The 23,195-nt window shown below is 41.2% G+C and overlaps 1 protein-coding gene across 1 annotated transcript in view; it reads right to left on the reverse strand.

The window, feature by feature from the left end:
- The window catches only part of LOC111140862 (ubiquitin conjugating enzyme E2 D2), a 63,904-nt gene extending 54,916 nt beyond the window's left edge, over positions 1–8,988 (reverse strand). The window contains exon 1 of the mRNA XM_022493089.1: positions 8,494–8,988. Within this exon, the coding sequence (XP_022348797.1) occupies positions 8,494–8,517 (24 nt within the window). The 5' untranslated portion in view covers positions 8,518–8,988. The remainder of the gene's footprint in view (positions 1–8,493) is intronic.
- Between the last annotated feature and the right edge of the window lie 14,207 nt (positions 8,989–23,195).

Genomic DNA, 23,195 nt, shown 5'->3' on the forward strand with positions numbered 1-23,195 from the left:
GACAAGGACTTTGCCCAGGAGAGCTCAGTCCTGAGGAGAAGAATAATCAATCCTGTCTACATACTAAGAAATAGTTCTATAGTGGAACCCTACTGCCTGCATGCCTAGGGCATGCCACACAGAAAAGCCATTTCTGTTAGGTCTCCAAGGATGAATAAAGAATTCAGGAGGAGGGGGTGGGGTGAGAAGACATTCTCTGTGTAAGGAAAAACACAAAGACTAAAGGAAAATGATTCTGAAAAGGATCAATAAGAACTATTTGAATTACAGCAGTGTTTGTCATGAAACACTAGTATGTATTACAGGAATAAAGGTGGCAATATTTTTTGTCCTAAATTTTATCCACTTTTAATACACGCTTTTAAGAAATACTACATATTTCTACAGATTTAAGGCAATAATTTGCCTCAAGAAACTAGAACACAAAGCAAACAATGTCCATCTGTACTGTGATGCACAAACAGCATTTAATCATGGGTATTATCATCTATTTGACTTCACTGATCTATAGTTTCTTGTCCTAATTCAATATATATTTGAGATTTAAGCAAAGCTTACTATATATTAAGTACTCCTATATACTAACCCATTACTCATAGAGTTGTAACTAGAATATGAAAGGTCTTTTTTAAAGATTTTATTTATTCCAGAGAGAGTGAACACAAAGTGGGGGGCTGAGTGGGGGGGAGAAGACAGAGGGGAAGGGAAAGAGACACTTAAGCAGACTCTGCTCTGAGCACAGAGCCTGATGCAGGGCTCGATCCCACCATCATGAAATCATGACCTGGGCCAAGAGTCGGATCCTTAACTGATTGCACTACCGAGGTACCCCTAAAAAAATGGAAATTGTTTATTTTTTTTTTTTTTTTAATTTTACGTATTTGTCAGAGAGAGAGAGAACAAGCAGGGAGAGCAACAGGCAGAGGGAGAAGCAGGCTCCCTATCCAGCAAGGAGCCTGATGCAGGACTCAATTCCAGGACCCTTGGCTCATGACCTGAGCCAAAGGCAGATGCTTAACTGACTGAGCCACCAAGGTGTACCTAAAATATGGAAGTTTAAAATGAAAAAGTCCTTTGAAGGCACCTGGGTGGCTCAGTTGGTTAAGTGTCTGCCTTCAGCTCAGGTCATGATCCTTGGGGCCAGGGGTCTAGCTGAGTTGGGCCTGCTTGGCAGGGAGCCTGCTTCTCCCTTTCCCTCTGCCATTCGCCCCCTCAACTCTACCCCCCACCTGTGTTCTCTGGCTCTCTCTGTCAAATAAATGAATAAAATCTTCAAAAAAAAAAAAGTTCTTCATTAAAAAAAAATAAAAGAGGGGTGCTTGGGTGGCTCAGTGGGTTAAGCCTCTGCCTTCGGCTCGGGTGATGATCCAGGGTCCTGGGATCGAGACCCACATCGGGCTCTCTGCTCCTCGGGGAGCCTGCTTCCTCCTCTCTCTCTGTCTGCCTCTCTGCCTACTTGTGAGCTCTATCTGTCAAATAAATAAATAAAATATAAAGTCCTTTGAATCTTAAGCCTCCCAAATCAAATTATTTTGAAATAAACATGAGCATATTTTTTAAATTAGGTGATATGTCTACATCTACCCATGGGACAATTAATAATGTTGGTAATAGCCTAACTGCATGAATCCTGCCAAATAAGTAGTTTGTATTCTTTTGCTACACTGTACCTGTTTGAAACAAATTTTTATCATACTGTAATGAAAAAAACATACAGTAACACATTTAATGCAGCTCTTCATGAAGATCTCTTTAATCATTTCAGAAAAATACCACTTCGGGGCACCTGGGTATCTTGGTCAGTTGAGTATCTGCCTTTGGCTTGAGTTGTGATCCCAGAGTCCTGGGATAAAGTCTGGCATAGGGATCTCTGCTCAGTGGGAAGTCTGCTTTTCCCTCTATCCTTCACCCTGTTCTTGTGCTTTCTCTCAAATAAATAAAAAATCTTAAAAAAAAAAAAAAGAAAGAAAGAAAGAAAGAAGAAAAATACCATTTTTAGTTTGCGCCTTCACAATAAAATGACAACAATGTTTCATCTCGGTATTTTTAAAATTTACCTAATTTTGTGCTTCTGAGATTATATTTTGATTACAAATTTTAACTCATTTACCCAGGACCATTTGTGCTATCAATCTTAATCCAAGTGTGCACTGTTTCACGAACTCTTATATGTATCCCTCAATAGTATTAGTTTGAAAAGCATTCTAATAAAGTTGAGAAACACTACATATGAAGGAGAAAGCAGTTTATCTTCAGAACCTAAGGGAAATGAGTGATAACAATGTGACTGTGACAAGAATCCAATAAAAACTGAGCTGTCCATTGAATCCAGCAATTAAGCAGTCACCAGTAAGGTGACTGGTCCCAGAACCGTGAGTAGACTATTCTTTGAAGCAGTCCCAGAACAGTAAGTAGACTATTCTTTTAAGAATTCTGGCACTGAGAGACGCCTGGGTGGCTCAGTCGGTTAAGCCGCTGCCTTTGGCTCAGGTCATGATCCCAGGGTCCTGGGATCGAGACCCATATCAGGCTCCTTGCTCAGAAGGGAGCCTGCTTCTTTCTCTGCCTCTGCTGCCGCTCTGCTGTGCACTCACACTCTCTCTCTCTGACAAATAAATAAATAAAATCTAAAAAAAAAAAGAATTTTGGCACTGAAATGCCAGAGATGGGAGGAATAGAGAAGAGGAAGGAATCCGCTATAGTGGACTAGGGAAGTTAAAAAGGTTTTTTTGTTATCGTTTTTTTTTAGGATGGGATAATCTTAAATAAGCTTGGATGCTGAAGGCTTAGAAGAGACTGGAACTAGGAGAGCAGAGACAATTACTCAAGAGCAAGGACCTGGCAGGAAGAACAGGGAAGCGTAAGTTAGCTTGACAAAGGGAAAAGTATAACTTCTGCAGAGAAAAGGAATAAGAGTGATGACAAAGGTAAATTTGGAGTAATGGCTGGCTAGAGTCAAGACTGTATGAATCTGAATCTTGGCTTTTCTTACCATACCATATAATCATAGGCAAGTTTGCTTATTTCTCCAAGTGTTTTCCCATATAACCTGGGAGAAAAGAATTCTCATAGGGGTTGTTCAGAAAATTCAGTAATTCTGAAACTGACTGAGTACTATAAAGATAGCAGCTACAGAGTTTAGTTTTTGTTTTTGTTCCTAAAGGCCTCAAAGGAAATCTAAAAGAAGTCACAAAGATTTCTACTTTCTCTGTGAAATAGGTAACTGGGTCACCAACTCACATTAAAACAGTGTTTAAAGATGTAAAACAGTGATTCTTAATCTTGCAGAGATGAAAAAACCCATTTAACTCTGATGAAAGATATATGGAGGACCGAACATTCAAACTTTATATAGTTTTAAGTGAGTTCATACACACCTCTTCAACAATAAAAAGAGATGTTGAGGAAAAGATCTTCTGGTACCAAGGCACAGTTTGAATACCCAACTATTTGAACGAAAGAAAAAGACTGTGTCCTTTAGATTTGCATACCTAACAGCTACATAAAGGTACATGGTCGGCCAGAAAAGACACCAGACATAAGTCAAGAAACCCAGGTTCTTGATCCAGCCCTAGAAAGTCGCATGGCCTTTTCAGACAGTAGCTCTGAGATGTGTTGCAGTTCTAACATTTTAGGATTCTATTAATTGAAATCTCACTTGACTCTGAGACAGAAGAACAAATGGTACTTTATTTTCCTATGTCATAGTTAAATACGATTTTGAAGATTAGCCTGGGAATCTAACCACCAAAATTTTAGTTCTACAGAAAAAACAAGTATGCTCCTGCATTTCTGGGATGAGGCTGCAGAGGTTCCTGGCAGCATCAGGCATGAGTCAGGTATTCCTATCCTGGAAACTGCCTAGGATATTTTAGCAGCCCTTTCTCTCTCTGGACTAAAATATCCAGAATTGGACTTTGTAAAAACTTCCCCTTGTCAGTCAGCAGTACAGTAATACACACTGAGAGAGTTTAAAGCAAACCTAGATTAACAGTTATCCTTCAATGATGGCTGTTTAAATTAACATTTAAATAGCAACCTGGAAGAGCCAAAGAAAGTTTCTCAATCCAATGAACTTATTTATGCAAAGCAAAGAATCATTTCTTAATGAAAAATTTAAAAAAAAAATCTTCCCAGAGATTCTAAGAACCTTATTTTTTGGAGTAAGAAGGTATATCTGCTTTCTAAGATAGACCTAACCTAATTCCAACAGCCATTTTCAGTCAACCATCTATTAAAGTTCACAATACTCCACAGAACAATTTGATAATTTGTTTTGCCATTTTTATAGGAATTCACTTTACCCTTACATATGATAACTCTAATGTAACATATGGTATCACACAGTACAGTATTTTAAAAAAATACTTTTTTAAAGATTTTATTTATTTATTTATTTGAGAGAGAGAGAGAGAGAGAGAGAAAGGGAGCATGAGCAGGGGAAGAACAGAGGAAGAGGGACAAGGAAGAGTACCTGCTGAGCTCGAACCCAGGACCCAGGAATCATGACCTGAGCTGACAGATGCTTAACCAGCTGAACCACCATGCATCCCTAAAGTAATTATTTTTTATATTTAGTACTCTTACAGTGTTACAAAGTTAAGAATCATCCTTTTGTAATCTCCCAATCTTAAAACATTTTGAAAGTATGTTGTATACAGAAAGATGATTCACAACATGAAACAGAGCATAATGAAGAGGAAGATACAAAACTCTGCCGTGGGATCAATGCTTCTATTAAATTGGCTTTACCTATGACCTTACACAAAACCAGGTAAAACCTCAGGCAAGGAAGTTAATTAACAGTTTACAAAAAACTACTTAATCTTGCCCATCTACATAAAGCAATAAACTTCTGAAACTTTAAAAAAAGATAGCAAGTATGGTTTAACTGACTTAATCCTTATACTCCCCATTTTTTAATCCATATACTCCGCTTACTGAACCTTAATCTTTTAATTTTAATTCACAAATCAAACAGGTAACTACCAACCTACCAGAAATGTGGTATCGTTTTTAATTTGAATTGGTTGCCAAAAATCTGGACTTGTGGCTTTCCTTTTAAAGGGGGAAAAGGGAAGATCTGGCAACACTGGGCCCACAGATCCTGGTAATAGCAACATTTGGAGAAAGCAGGGTAGCAGCTGCCCTCTTCTGATAGCATATGTAATTTCTAGTTCCCTCCAATTCTCTTTGCTCACTTTGGTTACCTGCTTGCTTGGCCTTTAGAGCCATTAGAATTTGAAATCTTTATTCTACTGAGGTGTTTCTTGCCCCCCCCGAAACTAGCTATAAAAATCTTTATCACAGAAACAGAATAAATCAAGTGACCATTCTGGCATTAAAGCCATATATGCTAAATGTTAATTATAAATAACAGGATACCACTAAAATATACACGGCACTATTACTATTAAGAAAATAGCTTTTAGTATCCTAACTTTGGTCTGTCTTCAACTCCTTAAAGAATCAAGACATTCAGTCTTTTATCCTTCCACAGAATAAATAAATCAATTGTGTTTCAGTATTATGGTACTCTAAGAGTACCCTAAAGCCTCCTGTATCTGTATAACAAAAGAAGAAAAACAGGAAGTAAAAAAGGTCTCTGATCAGTCAAAGAGACCACACAGTTCACAGAACACATGAAGCCCTCGTCACTCAGAGCCTACGGGGTCTTATTTTAGACATAATTTTAATAAGCTCCATGATCTGGTTTCCCAGCCCACAGCAGATGAGATGCAGCCAACTGGAATAGGGCTGGGGGTGGTGCTGCAAGAGGCAGACACTCAAAGCATCAAAATCAAAGCTGAAGACCTATAAAGTCAGCAGAAAACCTCAAAACACAGCAGGCTAGGACCATTTGGTATAGATACAAACACGCCCAGAGTGTCCCAATCCCTTCACAGAACTACACTGGATATTCATAATGACCTTCTCTGGTACACTCTGTTAAAGCATAGGTCAGGAGACTTTAAAGTGTCTATCAAAATAAAGTCCATCAAAAGCTTCTGCCAAAAAGACAATGCATTTAAAGGACGGTCAAATTCACAGAACACTATTTTCCTGTCAAAGAAACAAGATATTGCATTCCTAAAGATGCCACGTGTCAAATTTATTTGTTCTCAGCAAATTTTAGTACAACCCAGATGCAGCAGTTCAAGATATCTAAAGTTAACAGAGTATTTAAGTAGAACTATTTTTTCAGAGAATGATAATTGGGAAGGTTCAAGACCAAGATCAATTATATAAGCCAACTAAGTTTTTTGGGGATTCCATTGTAAATACATTACTAGGGCCAAGAAGATGGGAAGGACTAGTCTTACCCATACCTAGGTAAGGCTGCATTCAACTCAGAACTGGTATTACACAGATAATTTGGGGAAAAAATATCTATTCTGTTTTCACAATCTTATTGACGAGTATACCAAAAATAAATTTTATTTTTCTAATCCCTGGCAGTCTCAGAAGTTGAGCCATACTTTGCAGAGGGCTCTAGGTTATAAACCAGGGGAGGAAAGACGAATACTCAGTTTTAAAAGTTCAAAGTATCATTACCTAAACTTGGTTTTCCCTATTAAAATTTTTGTAAGAAGATATTTTAGAGAAGATCTAGAGAATATGTAGTAACTCAAAAGAAACCACATTACTGGGGAAAGTATATTAGAAGATTAAAATACATGTTTTGAGTTACCTTTTTCTCTGAAAAAAATTAACACTTATCAATTAATGTAGAGATTAAAGGGTATTTTTTTAAGGGTATATTTCTTGATCTGTAAATTACCACACATACTCTTCTTCAGGTTTTAAAATAAGAACAAGAGGAGAGGGGAAGTTTAAAAAAAAAAAAGAGCACAGTCTTCTACAGCTATAATCTCAAACTCTCAAAATGATAACTCCCCAACTAGACCATATAAGAACCCAGTTAACTACTAAAAACCTTAAAAATACATATATATTTTTATTTGGATGATGATTCCTCAGTGTGCTCCTGCCCCTTAAATAGTTCCTTAAGAAATCTTCTGTGAAGTTTCAAGCTCCTTTTAACACATAACCTGCTTCATTTTAATAGAAGATTTACTCTGTCTGAAGTCTGCCCTTCTTCATTCGTTAGAAATCGAAGAAGTCCAAACAAGCTGGTAAGGATCTAACCTAATTTACAGTAACTGTTAGGATTAATTCCACATTAAAGGTCTCTGATCATGAATGAAATGAAGACCGACTGCAAACTGAGGTGTTTTAGTTGTCCAACAGTCTGCATTTTCTCTGAGTTTAGGGCAAGGTATTTGTTCTCTTCCCCTTGCAGCTCCATTCCATTCCTCCCTATGATAATCCCAGGATCTTCTTGTAAGTGGCTAGAGATTTAACAGGGCTTCTCCAAGTAAAACACCAATCAAAAATCACCAGTAGTACTTCCCCACTTTTAAGAAAAAGACATTATAGTGAGTGGCACCAGGAGTGTTACATATTGGTGGGACCCTAAATTTTAAGCCAAGCCCATAATATAGACGCAGTATAAGGAAAATCTTCATACAAATAACTGAACAACCCTTCATCTTAAAGGGCAAAGACATCCTTTCTAATGAAAAAACGGAGCAAAATTCCTTCTAAATTAAAAGGATCTCCCTGAACATATCACGTAATTTAAGCGTTAAAATCCACTGCATGAAGATACTGTAAAAGGAAACTTTGTGTATTCCTTCAGTGGTCTTCAACGTTCAGGTTTCTACCTCTACCCTTGAAAATTTAACAGCTTCCATTCCCGTAAAAGTGTAGTTTCTCACTACATTTGGCAACCTCGAAGAACAAAACGCTTTTCTTTCCACTTCCCTCCTCCCTCAAAAGAGTCACGTTTGGTTTTTTGTTTTGTTTTCCTTCCGAACTTCCTACTCTTAAGTTTCTGGACGAGCAGAGTGGACCGAAGTGTGCGGCCGCCAAGAGGTAAGTGAACTCAAGAAATACTTGTGGATGGAACAAAAAAGCTTCCTCCGTCTGCCTGAGACATGGGCTCCAAGCTCGGCAGCTCTGTGGAGGGAACCAGGGCAGGTGGGCGGGTGTGGGCGGGAGGGGGGGTAGGGGGACACGGGCAGACTTGGGGCGAGGAGCCGTTTCGACTTCTGTCAATGGGGCAGCTCAACGCACCAGCCCCAGCTCCCCCTCCCGGCATGGCCGGACAATGGCCTCTCTAGCGCAGCAGTCCCAGGCCGGGCAGAGGCCCTGGGACTCCATACCACGCGGGGCCTAGAAAGAAGACCACGGAGCAACGCTGAGCGGGCTAGCGCACCTCCGGCCTAAGCGCGGGTTGCGCGCCCGGGCCTCCACGGGCGCCATCACTGGGAGTGGGGTGTGAAGGGCGCCCGGCAGGACCATCGCCGTCGGCAGCCAGTCCGAAGAGGCCGCGAGCCAGGCGGAGGCGACGGCGGGAAGTGCAGGCCGCAGCCTGCTCAGCTGGCCCGCCCAGCGGCCGGAACCCTCAGCCGACCTCCGGTCGCTTACCTTGTGGATTCTCTTCAGAGCCATCGTGGGAGGCGGGTGGCGGCGGCCCCCGGGGCGGGGACGGGGACAGGGGAGGGACGGGGAAGGGGCGAGGGGGCGCGAGGCCGCCTCGGTGATCGCGGGTCGGCAGGAGAAGATGGGGAGTTCGGGAGCGCGGGTCCGGCAGGACGGACTGAGGGCCGAGGCCCACTTGGCTCCTGAGCCTGCCGCAGCGCTCACCGCATTACCCGGCGGCGGCCCCTTTATGCGCTGCCGTCCTAGCCGCCGCCGCCGCTACCGCCGCCGCCGCCGCCGTAGCTACCTCTTCTACCTAATCTCAGCGCCGCCTCCTCAGCAGCCGCGGATCCCTCCGCCGGGGAGCAAGAGCCCAGGCCTCGGGCTCGGCCGGCGCCGTTCAGTGGGACAGCCAGAGGGACTGCCCGCTGCAGGTGGACCGAGGGACTCGCGGGCGGACGGGCGGGCGGCGCCGCCGGGGTGGGGCCGCCGGAGCGCGGGGTGGGCCCAGGCCGAGGGGCAGGTCGGGAGGCGCGGGGATTGGCGGGCTAGGGGAGGGAGGGCCGGACCGCGCCGGCGGCGGAGGGATACGGGCCGCCCCTGTGAGTATCTTACGTATCGTCCCCTTCGCCGCCACGGCCGCCGAGAGGATGACGCCGCGAAGCGCAGGGGAGAGGTCTCGCGAGATTCGTGGAGCGGACGGTAGATGCTCGCGCGCTGGGACTCGCGAGTCACTTGGCTCTGGTACCCCACGCATATGTCATCGAAGATCCATAAACGTTTAAAGGTGAATGTTTTCCAGATCACATGGTCAGCGCCATAGCATAGACTGACCCGGAAGGAGGTACTTAGATCCAGTGCAACATTCCCGTAGGAGGAAGGGACTTGTCCAAGGTCACACAGCTCTACAGAGGCAGAGCTGGGACTTTCTGAAGTCCACGGTCTTATCAGATACCTTTCTAGAAGCCAAGTGGTAACAGCCTGGGCACCTGCTGGGAATGTGTTTCTTTCAGCATGCCTCAGGCATCCCTGAGACGACCTTTCTAAGCAAGGCCCCAGCAGGATGACAACTTGAATGTCTCTTAGCCACACACATGTCACTTGTAGGAGAGGTACCCAGACCTTGCTGTGCTTGGTGAATTCTTACAAACAAGCACTGCACCAATGACCTCAAAAAACGTGCAGGAGTTAAAACCAACCGTGTGTTTATCACCATCAGGAGCAAGCCTAGAAAACTTATTCTGTAGTTGCTTTTTAGGGGGTAAAGGCAATAGCTGAATTCACTGAGCAACTAGTGTGTGTTGAGCCATAAGAGATATAAGGCCAGGCCTAGGCTGGGATGTGCTTCTTTGGCTGGAGACACACTGGAAAATAAAGATTATTTTCCTGGTGGGTGATACCCAGATTCTCAAGTCCATCCCAATGTTTTCTTTCTTTATTTGCCTTTCTTTCTTTAAAGATTTTATTTATTTGATAGAGAGTGTGCACACAAGCAGGGGGAATGGCAGGCAGAGGGAGAGGGAGAAACAGGCTCCCCCACCCAGCAGGGAGCCCTATTCGGGGCTTGATCTTGACCTGATCTGAAGGCAGACGACGCTTAACTGACAGCCACCCTGGTGTCCCCATCCTAAAGTTTTCTGATTCTAAAACTGTGTTCTTCACTCTATCTGGAAGAGACCTTGGAGCTCATTGATTCTAACCTAAATTTAGAGAAGTTTTAGAAACTGGAGCTCCTAAGGGAAAGATCCTGCCAAATGTTACATAGTAGGTCAGTGGCAAAATTTATATTGCCTCACCTACTTGAGTAAAGGTTGGACCAATAGGGTAGGCCAACATGGGCACAGCTAATCAAAGGAGGGAAAAACTGCATCCAGTCATCTAAGGTGGGTGTATTTGAGCTTGGAGGTGAAGAGGAACATTACATAGTCCCAAATCTTTTCTTTCTAATAATTGTGATGGAATAGGTACAAAAATGCCCATTGGTCGGATTTTTTAAATCTTTTCTTCAACGTTTCAACGTCTTAAGGTTTTGTGTTAGAAAAATTATGTATTTGTTGCAACAAATATAGATAAGCAAAAAGAAGGAAATAAAGCCAACCATACTCTCATCATTTAATGATTAACCATTTTGGACATTTGGTTTATGCCTTCCAGTCTTTTTTCCTTACATATAAATACCTACCTTTATTTGAAAAAAAGTAGAATCACGCCATAATACTATTTGGTAATCTGCTTGTTGTTTAAAAAAAAAAAAAAGAATTGTATGTATTTAAGTTCTACAACATGATGGTTTGAAATACATAAACATAGGGGCACCTGACTGACTCAGTTGGTAGAGCATGGAACTCTTGATTTGGGGGTTGTAACTTCAAGCCCAAAGTTGGGTGTAGAGATTACTTTAAAATAAAATATTAGGGGCTCCTAATATTTTAGGAGTGGTTCAGTCAGTTAGGCTCCAAACTCTTGATTTCAGCTCTGGTCATGATCTCAGAGTCGTTGATCAAACCCTGTGTTGGGCTCCATGCTCAGTGGGGAGTCTGCTTGAGACTCTCTCCTCTCCTTCTCCCTCTCTCTCTGCCCCTCTCCCTGCTCACATGCCCGCACACACTGTCTTTCAAATATATCCTTCTTTTTTAAAGATTTTATTTATTTGTTTGACAGAGATCACAAGTAGGCAGAGAGGCAGACAGAGAGAGAAAGGAGGAAGCAGGCTCCCTGAGCAGGGAGCCTGATGCGGGGCTCGATCCCAGAACCCTGGGACCATGACCTGAGCTGAAAGCAGAGGCTTTAACCCACTGAGCCACCCAGGCACCCCTCAAATATATCTTTAAAAAATTTAAAAAATATTAAAACACAAAATCTATATAGTGAAATGATTATTACAGTCAAAATAATGAAAATATCCATTGCCTTGCTTTTTTTTATGGTGAGAGCACCTGAAATCTTTGATAATCACATTTATAGATTTTATTTTATTTTAGAGAAAGGGGGGGGGGAGTGAGTGAGCCGAAGATGTGGGAGGAGCAGAGCAGCAGAAGGAGAGGGAGAGAGAATCTCCAGCAGACTCCCTCCTGAGTGCAGAGCGTGATGTGGGCTGGATCCCACAACGCTGACATCATGACCTGAGCCAAAACCAAGACTCGGATGCTTAACCCCACTAAGCCACCCAGGTGCCCCTTAATAATCTACTTTAAAAAATAATTTTTTAAATATTTTTAAAGATTTATTTATTTGAGAGAGACAGACAGAGACAGAGAAAGAAAGCATGAACAGGGGGAATGGAGAAGGAGAAGCAGACTTTCGGCTGAGCAGAGAGCCCAATGTGGGGCTCAATCCTGGGACTCTGGGATCATGACCTGAGCGGAAGGAAGACGCTTAACAACTGAGCCACCCAGGCACCCCGATAATCTACTTTTAAACAAACAATATATAGTGAATTTTCCTGTGTCAATACACATTTCCACCATATTTTAACGTCTAAGATCATGTAAATGGACCATATTCATTTAACTGGTCATATTTGGGGGAACGTTGCTGTTTCCCGAGTTGTTTCCAATTTTTACTATTAAACATATTACTATAGTGGATGTCCTGTAGTTAATCTTTGTACAATTCTAAGAATCCCTCTTTAGAATAAATTTCTAGAAATGAAATTGCTGCATCAAAGAGTAATAAGATTTTGCAGGCATGTTCATGAGGAATACACTTTATAATTTTCTCTTTTTGTAGTTATCTTTTTCAAGTTTTCATATCAAGCTTATTCTGGCCTCATGAATAAATTGGGAAATGTTCCCTCTTCTTTATTTTGAAAGACTTTGTGCAGAATTGTTATTTTTCCTTCCTTATATAAATATCTGGTAGTATTCACCCATGAAGCCATCTGGCCCTGGAGTTTTCTTCACGGAAAGAATTTGATAATAAATTCAATTTCTTTAATAATTATGGGGCTATTTAGATTTTTCTTTTTTCTTAAGTCCATTTTGATAATTGTGTTTTTCAAGGAATTTGTCCATTTCATTTAAGTTGTCCAATTTATTAGAATAAAATTACTCATAATATCTTATTGTTTCTTTTATTATCCGTAGCATCTATAAAGATGTTCCTTTTTGTGTGCCTGATGTTGGTTACTTGTGTTTTCCCTTTTTTTCTTGATAAATCTTGCTAGGAAGTTATCAATTTTATTAATCCTTCCAAGGAACCAACTTTTGACCTTGTGCTCTTTGTCTATTTCCTATTTTATTGATTTCTGTTCTTATTTTTATTTCTCCTACTTATTTTGAATATAATTTGTTCTTCTGGCTTCTTAAAGTAGAAGCGTAAATCACTGATTTTATACTTTTTTTTTAAGTATAAGCACTTTTTAATAAAACATTAAAAGCACACTACTGGGGCGACTGGGTGGCGTGGTTGTTTGGGCATCTGCCTTCAGCTCAGGTCATGATCCTGGAGTCCCTGAATTGAGTCCCACATTGGACTCCCTGCTAAGCAGAGAACCTACTTCTCCTTCTGTCTCTTGTCGCGCTTGTGCATCTCTCTCTCACATGCACGCTCTCTCTCTCTCTCAAATAAATAAATTAAATATTTAAAAGCACACTACTTTTGTTGCATCCCACAATTTTGATATATTTTGTTCTTGTTTTCATTCTGCATAAAATAGCTTCTAATTTCCCCTTTGACCAAGGGTTATTTTCTAATACGTTGAAATTTTCATCAGTCATCAAGGAGATGCAAATTAAAATCATAATAAGATGCCATTTCACACTCACTGAAATGGCTAATTCCAAGAATATTGATGAGAATAAGTGGTGGCAAAGAAGTTCAACAGTTGGAACTCTCATACATTTCTGGTGAGAGTATAAAATGCTACAACCAGTTTTGAGAACTATATGGTAATATCTTTTTTTTTTAAGATTTTATTTATTTATTTGACAGACAGAGATCACAAGTAGGCAAAGAGGCAGGCAGAGAGAGAGAGAGAGGTGGAAGCAGGCTTCCTGTGAACAGAGAGCCTGTTGCGGGGCTCGATCCCAGAACGCTGAGATCAAGACCTGAGCCGAAGGAAGAAGCTTTAACCCACTGAGCCACCCAGGCACCCCTGTCCAGTAATTTCTTATAAAATTAAACATACATCTATCATATGACCCAGCAATTCTACCCTTAGGTATTTACCCAAGAAAAATGAAAACACATATGTCCACAAAAATACTCGTACACAAATGTTCCTGACAGCCTTATTCATATGTAGCCCAAAAGTGGAGACAGCCCAAACGTCCATCAATAGGAGAATGAGATGACAAATTATGAAATTCACACAACAGAATTTTACAACAACAACAAAAAAGATGAACTACTGACACACTCAACAATATGAATGAATCCCAAAACGATGATGTTAAGCAAAAGAAGAAAGACACAAAAGAGTATGAACTGTACAATTTTATTTATATGAAGTCCAGAAACAGACAAAACTAATTTTTGGTGTTTGAAGTAAAAAAAAGTGGTTGCCATTATTGGGTAAGTGATTTGTCAACAAAGGGATCAAGAAAATTTTCTGGGATAAGGGAAATATTCTATATATTCTTTGGAGTGAAGATTACACAGGTATATATACACAATTATCAGGACCTCTGGAACAAAACATTAAAGACCTGTGCATTTATTATATGTAAATTGTGTGTATATATATGCATGTTATGTATATTATAAAATAATACTGAATTTTGTATGCAGAATTTCTAGGTCTTCCTATAGAATAGATTTCTCCTAGGGGCGCCTGGGTGGCTCAGTCAGTTAAGCGTCTGCCTTCGGCCTAGGTCATGATCCTGGAGTCTTGGGATAGAGCCCCATGTCTGGCTTCCTGCTCAGTGGGGAGTCTGCTTCTTCTCTGCCTCCTTTTCTCTCCTTCTTTCTTCTCTTCTCTCTCTCCCCTTGCTTGTACTCTCTTTCCCACTCTCTTAAATAAATAAAAAAATAAAATATTTTTAAAAAAGAATAGATTTCTCCTTGGGGTGATTTTCCCTTTTTTCCTCCCAGTCACTCCACATGGATCTTAGAACCCTCAATTTACCTTCCATTATCCTACTAAAATTGTGAACACACTGCATTTGATCTCCCCTTTTGGCTGTTAACCCAATAGGTCAAGCATGATAGCATTTAAAGCTTTCCCTTGGCAAAGCATTCCCAGAGAAGCTGATTGCTATGTACTGAGTAGAGTACAGCCCAATCAATTTGGGAACTCCCTACTTTTAGATATTGCCCCTATAGGTGAGTTCATTGTATCTTATTAGAATGACTGGAGAAGGAGTATTAGGTAACCAGGAATTGATGTTATAGTTGCATCAATATGATCCCTTTTTGTGATATTTTCAGGTGTACTTTTCAAACATTCCAAATTATTTGAGATAGTACCACCATTCGAGGCTATTAGAGGTTATCTATTAGAGCCAAATCCATTTCCTTGTAAAGCTAGGCCTTGAGTGTTTCAAGCAGCTCTTTTTTTGAAGGTCAGAAATCAGAACAGTGGTCTACCAAAGGAATTGTACTCAATTTTACACCCTTTTCAAGCAGTCACTCTCTCATCATATCTGGTTTGGCGTGTGTTCTGCTACCAGCGTTTATCCTGTTGTTGGGGTCTGTCCCCATATCCATGCCCTACTTCATAGGAATTGCTAACTAAAAAAATGACACTTTCTTATGTTTGTTGGCAGCCTAGTTTTAGCCCAAAAGTCATCTTTCAGGAAGCTTTCCTGACCAGTTCCTGAAGACTAGATTAGGGGCTCTTAGATTAAAGTTCTGCCATCAGAGATTGATCACAATTTATTGTAATTGTTAGACAACTGTCTCCTTCAATAGACTGTCAGTTTCTGGAGAGCAGAGATATCGTCTCTTTTGTTCCTCTTTTCATCACCAGAGCGTGGCATATCAAAGACACTTGTTGAATGAATTCATGAATGACTGCTGAATAATGAGCAGCCCAAGAAAACCTCCTTTATACTCAAAAGTTGTTGGGTAAGACAGTTGCTCCCTTAAACAAACAACAAACAAAAACACTCCATGGTATTCCAAGACTTTATGTCACAGAGCTACAGTCTAAACCAGGTGTAGAGGGGCTCAAAATCTCTAGCAGGAAAGAGAAATATTGTCCCTACTCCGTCCTTGGAGAAAATATCATTATGCAAATGTGGACTTCTTCCAGGTGAAATAGTCTGAATAAAGGAGTTGGGCACACTTGAGCTTCTTCCTTTGCTGAGAGGTTGTGTGGTGCCGTGACTTGGTGATTTAGAACCAGGTCTTTGCCATCAGTGGGTTCAAGCCCTACTCTGCTATTTACTCATAGCATGCAGTTTGTGCAAGTTACGTGACCTCTTGAAACTTGGTTTTTCTTGTCCATAAAATGGGGATAATATTACCATCTTCAGGGGATTGTGAGATTAAATAACAAAAGGTCGATATAAAGTTCCTGGCCTGAAGGAAGTGTTCACCAAATATTACTTATGATGATAATGATATGATAGTTTTCCAGAGAAAAAGCAGTATCATAAAACACTGGTCTCAGCCAATCATTTTCCCTTGAGAGAAGTCTACAAACTCAGTCCCTGTGAAGCTGGTGGAGGTGTTCTGTTTTGGGCTCCCAGAGCCCTCAGCCATGGCCTTTTCCTGTGGCCCCTATGGCTGGAATGAGACTGCATCAGCAAAGCAAAGTGTGGATCACTTCCTGCAAGGTCAACCCACACTCTGATAGGTGGCCATCTTGGGGCTTTCAGCCTGGAAAACCAGCAGCCAGGTCATTCACTCTAAAGACAGTCCTCCCGAACTCCCTCTGTATCCTAAAGAGGAGGTGGGAAGATAAGGAACACTTGAATGGAAGGCTACACATATACAAATTGTCCACCAACTCTCTTACTCGTTGACTTTTTAAAAAAAGCTTTTACTTATTTGAGAGAGCCCGAGAGAGAGAGAACACTGCACACATGAGTGGGGGGGGTGGACAGAGGGAGAAGCAGGGTCCCCACTGAGCAGGGAGCCCGATGCAAGGCTCGATCCCCAGGATCCTGAGATCATGACCTGAGCCGAAGGCAGACACTTAACCCACTGAGCCCCCCAGGCGTCCCTCTCTTATTCATTATTATTTGGTATTATTCAGAGAGAAAGATTAAACAATTTTAAAAGGTGACTCTGTTGGTTTTAAGCCTACTTCATAAATAAAAGATTTACCTAGCTGTGAAAGTGGCTTACACAGCAAAGGATGTGCACAGATCCTATAAATTTATCGTGTACATGTGTTGTGCACAAGAGGGGGAGATTTGTACAGATAAGAACAGAAAAGGACACCAAGTTCCAGAAGTGTATGGGACCCTGGGAGAGAAGGACATGGGGGCTGTCCTGGAGGGGGAATGGGAGGGTCTAAGGACAATGAGGCAGAAGAGACCACAGAGCCTAGTAAAGTCCGGAGTTCTGAGGACTTGGTTCTCACAGTCTGTAGCTTAAAAGGGCCCAGCCTCTTCACTGCTGGGAAGCAGAAGAGGACCCAGAATTTGAAACCCAATGGCTTTAGCAGCAAACAAGATGTGTAGAACATCCCTACTTGTGTTCTCAACAGTGTGTAGAGATGACACAATATAGATGATATATGTGTATATGCAAAGAATAACATCTGTATTTGGTGGTTATCTGAGAGGGAATTATGAAGGACTTTTGCTTTCTAAGCCACACATTTCTGAAACGTCCAATGGTTTATACTGAGCGTGTATTATTCTTATATAAAGTGAAAAAGAGTTTTAAAATCTAATAGCATGTAAAAAGCGAAAACTTGAATATGATCTAACTAGTCATCAACTGGCAGAGGTTAGAATATTGATCACAGATTCATCCTACAGAATACTATGCTAGCCTGAAAAGTATGAGTTAGATCCATATGTCCCATTATGGAAGATATAGCACAATACTGTTGGGTTTAAAAAAAAAAAAACTGTAGTGAAATGTAGTTGATATAATTCCCTTTGGGTGGGTAAAAATAAAGCCTCAGTGATGTATATATATATAAATCATGGGCTTGTGCACTTGAGATTTGCACAATTTAAGTTACAACTCAATAAAATGTTTTTTTTTAATCTTCATGAAATTCTGTTGTATGTGTCTGTGTTTGTGTCTGTGTGTATATGTGTTAGTATGTGCACAGAAAAAGATCTAGGCAGAGGATCCTGGCTGGCTCAGTGAAAAGAACCTGTGGGGGTGCCTGGGTGGCTCAGTGGGTTAAGCCTCTGCCTTCCGCTCAGGTCATAATCTCTGGGTACTGGGATCCAGCCCCTATGGGATTCTTTGCTCAGCAGGGAGCCTGCTTCCTCCCCACCCCCACCGCGGGCTCCCCCCACACACACACCCTCCACTTTCCTCCCCCCAACCGCCTGCCTCTCTGCCTACTTGTGATCTCTCTCTCTGTCAAATAAATAAATAAAATCTTAGAAAGAAAGAAAGAAAGAAAGAAAGAAAGAAAGAAAGAAAGAAAGAACGAACCTGTGAATGTTGACCTATAGGCTGTGAGTTTGAGCCCCATGTTGGGTGCAGAGATTACTTAAATAAATAAACTTTAGGAAAAAGATTGAGACAGATGAAGGCCAAATTTTTAACAGTGATTACTCAGTTATTCCTGGGGAACTGCATGGGGAAAGCGAGGGAAGATTTCTTTTATTTTTTGCTTTACAGATGCCTACATTATTTACATTTTAAAATACTGTGCATGATTTGCTTTTGTTATTAAAAACAACAACAAAAGAAATAGAAAAAAAATTCTTTGGCTTCCATGGGGTTTCCTAAATCACCCCATTGATGCTGCTTTCCTTCCTACTTCGTGGGTAAGGAACATGAAAAATGAGAACATACCAAAACCTTCAGGCCAGTCGTGCCCAGTCTCGATTATGGTGTTGCTGATGGCCCTCCAATTTACACTGAGGACACTGAACTTGTTGGTTGAAGTCCATCTTGTTTAACCAAGAAAGCAGAGAAAACTTTAATGCTATGGTTTCACGATCTTGTAACATCGGCACCCCTTTGGGGAAAGAATCGGGATTCAGCGGTGAAGCTCCGCGTGAACGTTATCACATTTTAAACGTTTATTGTTACCGACGCCCTAGAAGCTTGCCTTTGGAAAGATTCTTGTTCCAGTAAAAGTAAGCCATTGGACACCAGGCACGGGGATCCTGGTAGGCGAGGCTGGTTTTGAGAAGCGTCCGCCAAGCGGGAGAAAGCAGCCTCTACCGCGCGGCCCCTCCCTCCAGCCTCCCGCCTGGATTTGGGCGGGGTCCCCGAGCTCCAGAGGGGCGGAGCCGAGCACCCCCACCCCAGGTCGTCGAACAGCGCACTCCCCCTGCAGCCCGTCTCGCGTGCTTTCCAGGAGCCACGCGGATTTAGACGGATGGTTGGGCCATCTTCAGGAAGGTGAAGAACCAAAAAAAGTAGCATTAAATGGGGCAGGGAAAGGGGCCGCACCCTGCCGAGCTTCAACCTTCAGAATAATGGTGGCAACTAGTGGATCACGCACGTCCATCATTAAGGCTTGAAAGAGGGGGTGACTCGTGGGGTTTACCTTTTTTTCCAAAAGTGAAAATTTCTTTAATATGTTTCATTATAAAAGTAACATGTGTATTGTAAACGAGTCAAACGATACAGAATAACAAATGGTTTGTGTCTGCCTAAACTTTTTTTTTTTTTTAAGATTTATTTATTTATTGGAGGGTGGTGCGGGAAGGGGCAGAGGGAGAGGGAGAGAGTCTCAAGCAGCCTCCCCAGTTAGTGCGTGTCTGTCCAAACTTTTTTCTTTAAGATTTTATTTATTTATTTGACAGAGAGAGATATCACAAGTAGGCAGAGGGGCAGGCAGAGAGAAAGAGGAGGAAGCAGGCTCCCTGCTGAGCAGAAAGCCCGATGCGATGCGGGGCTCCATCCCAGGACCCTGAGATCATGACCCAAGCCAAAGGCAGAGGCTTAACCCACTGAGCCACCCAGGCGCCCCTGTCCAAACTTTTTAATGTAATTATTGTGTGGCTATATATACACACGGTATGATATAGTGGTTAAGAATACAGGCTGACTTTGACAATCAACCATTAACCTGGACCTCAGTTTTCTCAAATACAAGATGAGGATAATAATAACCGCTACTTAAAATGTTTTTGCGTAAGTGGACTCATAATACACATAAGGGTCTCTACATTCACTGTTTTCAACTTTATTTTTGAAATATTTATAGATTAACAGAAAGTTCCAATGTACCCTTCTAGTACAATATCAAAACCAGGAGATCGATGCTACTATAATGTACATATCATTTAGTGTCATTTTATCCCATGTGCATACTCTTGGAACTACCGTCCTTGCAATTAACATGCAGAGCTATTCCATTACAACAGTGATCCTCATCATGAGACCTTTTCATGGTGACATCCACCACCCTCCACCCCAACATCTCTAACCCCTGGCAATTACTGATCTATTTCTATTTCCCAACTCTGTAATTTTGTCACTTTAAGAGTGTTATGTAAATGAAATCATACAGTTTTTGAGTTTGGCTTTTCTTGCTCAGCATAAAGTCCTTGAGATCCATCCAACTTGGGTGTATCGACTGTACCAACATTAGTTCCTTTTTATTTCTGTGTAGTATTCCATTCTATAGTGTACTTATTCCTTTTTTTAGAATATCAAAACTTTGCAATCTCTAATGAATTAATTGATTGAGGCATGGAGCATACATGGATGCTAACTTTTTAGAAAGAGACAACCAGACACTATGTGCTTTCTTTCTTTCTTTTTTTAAGATTTGTTTATTTGGGAGAGAGAGAGAGCACACACAAGCAGGAGTGGCAGAGGGAAAGGGAGAAGGAATCTCAAGCCAGCTCCACGCTGAGCAGGTAACCGGTAGCAGGATTGGATCCCATGATCCATGAAATCATGACCTGAGCCGAAACCAAGAGAAGGACGTTAACCGACTCTACTACCCAGGCACCCCAACACTGTGTGTTTTCTGTTATAAGTACACCACACCAGTTATGCAGTAGTCTTTTTTTTTTTTTAAGATTTTATTTTTAAGTAATCTATACACCTAATGTGGGGCTCAAACCCACAACTCTGAGATCAAAGGTTGCATGCTCTACCAACTGAGCCAGCCAGCCACCCCAATCTTGCCATCAAATCTCTACATGCAACTCTAAAGTAACAGGGAGTAGAAAGGAAATCATGTCAAGACCACCCCTTGCAGGGGCGCCTGGGTGGCTCAGTGGGTTAAAGCCTCTGCCTTCGGCTCAGGCCATGATCCCAGGGTCCTGGCATCGAGCCCCGCATCAAGCCCGCATCAGGCTCTCTGCTCCGCAGGGAGAGAGAGCCTCCTCTCTCTCTCTGCCTGCCTCTCTCCCTGCTTGTGATCTCTGTCAAATAAATAGATAAAATCTTAAAAAAAAAAAAAAAAAGACTACCCCTTGCAAATGCAACCAGGAAAATCCAGATTGTGAGAAACTGCATGACAAACATCACAATTTCTTCAGCAAATAAATTGCAAATGAGCACATTCTCTGTCTCTCTCTCTCTCTCTCTCTCTCTCTCTCTGTCACACACACACACACACACACACACACACACACAGGTGGAGGAAACTTATAAATCAAGGGAAATTTAAAAATCCCCATCAAAAACTTGTACATACTCATAGAGCATTATTAGTAATAGTCAAAAAATGGAGACAATCCCAGTGTTTATCAGCTATGAATGAGTAAACAAAACATAGTACATCCATACAATGAAATATTGCTTAGCAAGAAAAAGAAATGAAGTATCAATACATGCTACAACATAGATGAACCTTGTAAGCATGAAAGTGAAAACCTTGTAAACATGACCAGTGAAAGAAACTAGTCACAAAGGACCACAAATTGTATGAGTCTATTTATATGAAATGTCAGAATAGGCAATTCCATAGAGATACAAAGCAGATAGGGAGAGATGAGAGAATTGGGGAGTGATGGCCAAGGGGAGGGAGTTACTTATGGCAGGGGGAGGACAGTGTTCTAAAACTAATTGTGCTGATGGATGTACAAGTCTGCAAATACATTAAAATCTATTAGATTATACTCTTTAAGTGGGTGAATTGTATGGTATGTGATTACGTATTAATAAAACTGTGAAAAAATATTTGAGAAGCATATCAATCAATCATAATGTGTGGACCCTACTTACATTCTGATTCAGACAATTAAAGAAGATACCCGTGATAAAATTGGAAATTGGAGGGCACCTGGGTGGCTCAGTGGGTTAAGCCTCTGCCTTTGGCTCAGGTCATGATCCCAGGGTACTGGGATCAAGCCCCGAATCAGGCTCTCTGCTCAGCTCAGTCTGTTTCCTTAGAATAAATTCCTAGAAGTGAAAGTGCTAGGTGGGAGGATGTGCATGTTTTAGATTTTTTACATATAGAGAGATTGTTCTCTAGAAAAATCCGTGAGGTTATCTGTTTCCCAACACTTCCAATAATACGTTGGTCATTAGAAAGACTTTTCTTCTTTTTGTTTAAGTTTACTGCAATATAACTTATATTCACTCATTTCAAAGGTACAAGTCAATGATTTTTGGTATATTTATAGAATTATGCAAACATTCCAGGAACTAATTTTAGAACTCCTTTACCATCCCATATCTAGTCACTCCTTCATCAAACTCCCAGTCCTAGGCAACCATGAATCTACTTCCTGTCTCCATAGATTTGCCTTTTCTAGATGTTTCACATAGACGGAATCATACAACATGTGTTCTTTTATGTCTGGCTTCTTTCACTGAGTATAATGTTTTTGAAATTCATCCATGCTTTAGCATGTATCAGTATTTTGTTCCTTTTTATTGCTAAATAGTATTCCATTGTATAGATACACCACATTTTGTTTATGCATTCATCACTTGTTTAATACATTTGATACATTAATTGATTGATAATTGATACATAATTGATACATTAATACATTTGAGAAACAACAGAAATTCTGTTTCCACTTTTTGGCTCTTACAAATAACACTGCTATGAACATTCACTTGCCAAATCTGTGTGGACTTATGGTTTCATTTCTCCTGGGTAGATTGCTGAAGGTAGAATTGCTGTGTCCTCTGAAAATTTTAATTCAACATTTTGAGAAACTGACCACCGGTTTTCCAAAGCAACTGTACCATTTTACATTCCCACCAGCAGTGTACGAGGATACTAGTTTCTCCACGTTGTCACCAACCCTTATCTGCTTTTTTAAAAAAATTATTATTATGCTAGGGATGCCTGGCTGGCTCAGTGGGTGGAGTATGCTACTCTTAATCTCAGGGTCATGAGTTCAAGTCCCACATTGGGTATGGAGCCTCCTTAAAAAAAAAATATATATATATATATATATATATATATATATAATTATTATTATTATTATAGTCATCCTAGTAAGTGGCATCTCATTGTGGTCTTAATTTACATTTCTCTGATGGTTAATAAGGTTGAACATCTTTTCACGTGCTTATTGGCTATTTGAATATGTTCTCTGGAGAAATATCTAGTCAAGTCCTTCACTCATTTTTTTTAAAATTTTATTTATTTGACAGAGAGAGAGAGATCACAAGGAGGCACAGCAGCAGGCAGAGAGGGAGGGGGAAGCAGGCTCCCCGCTGAGCAGAGAGCCTGATGCGGGGCTCGATCCCAG

Source organism: Enhydra lutris, unplaced genomic scaffold (assembly GCF_002288905.1).
Source record: "Enhydra lutris kenyoni isolate GAN:26980312 unplaced genomic scaffold, ASM228890v2 scaffoldscaffold5, whole genome shotgun sequence".
NCBI lineage: Eukaryota > Metazoa > Chordata > Mammalia > Carnivora > Mustelidae > Enhydra > Enhydra lutris.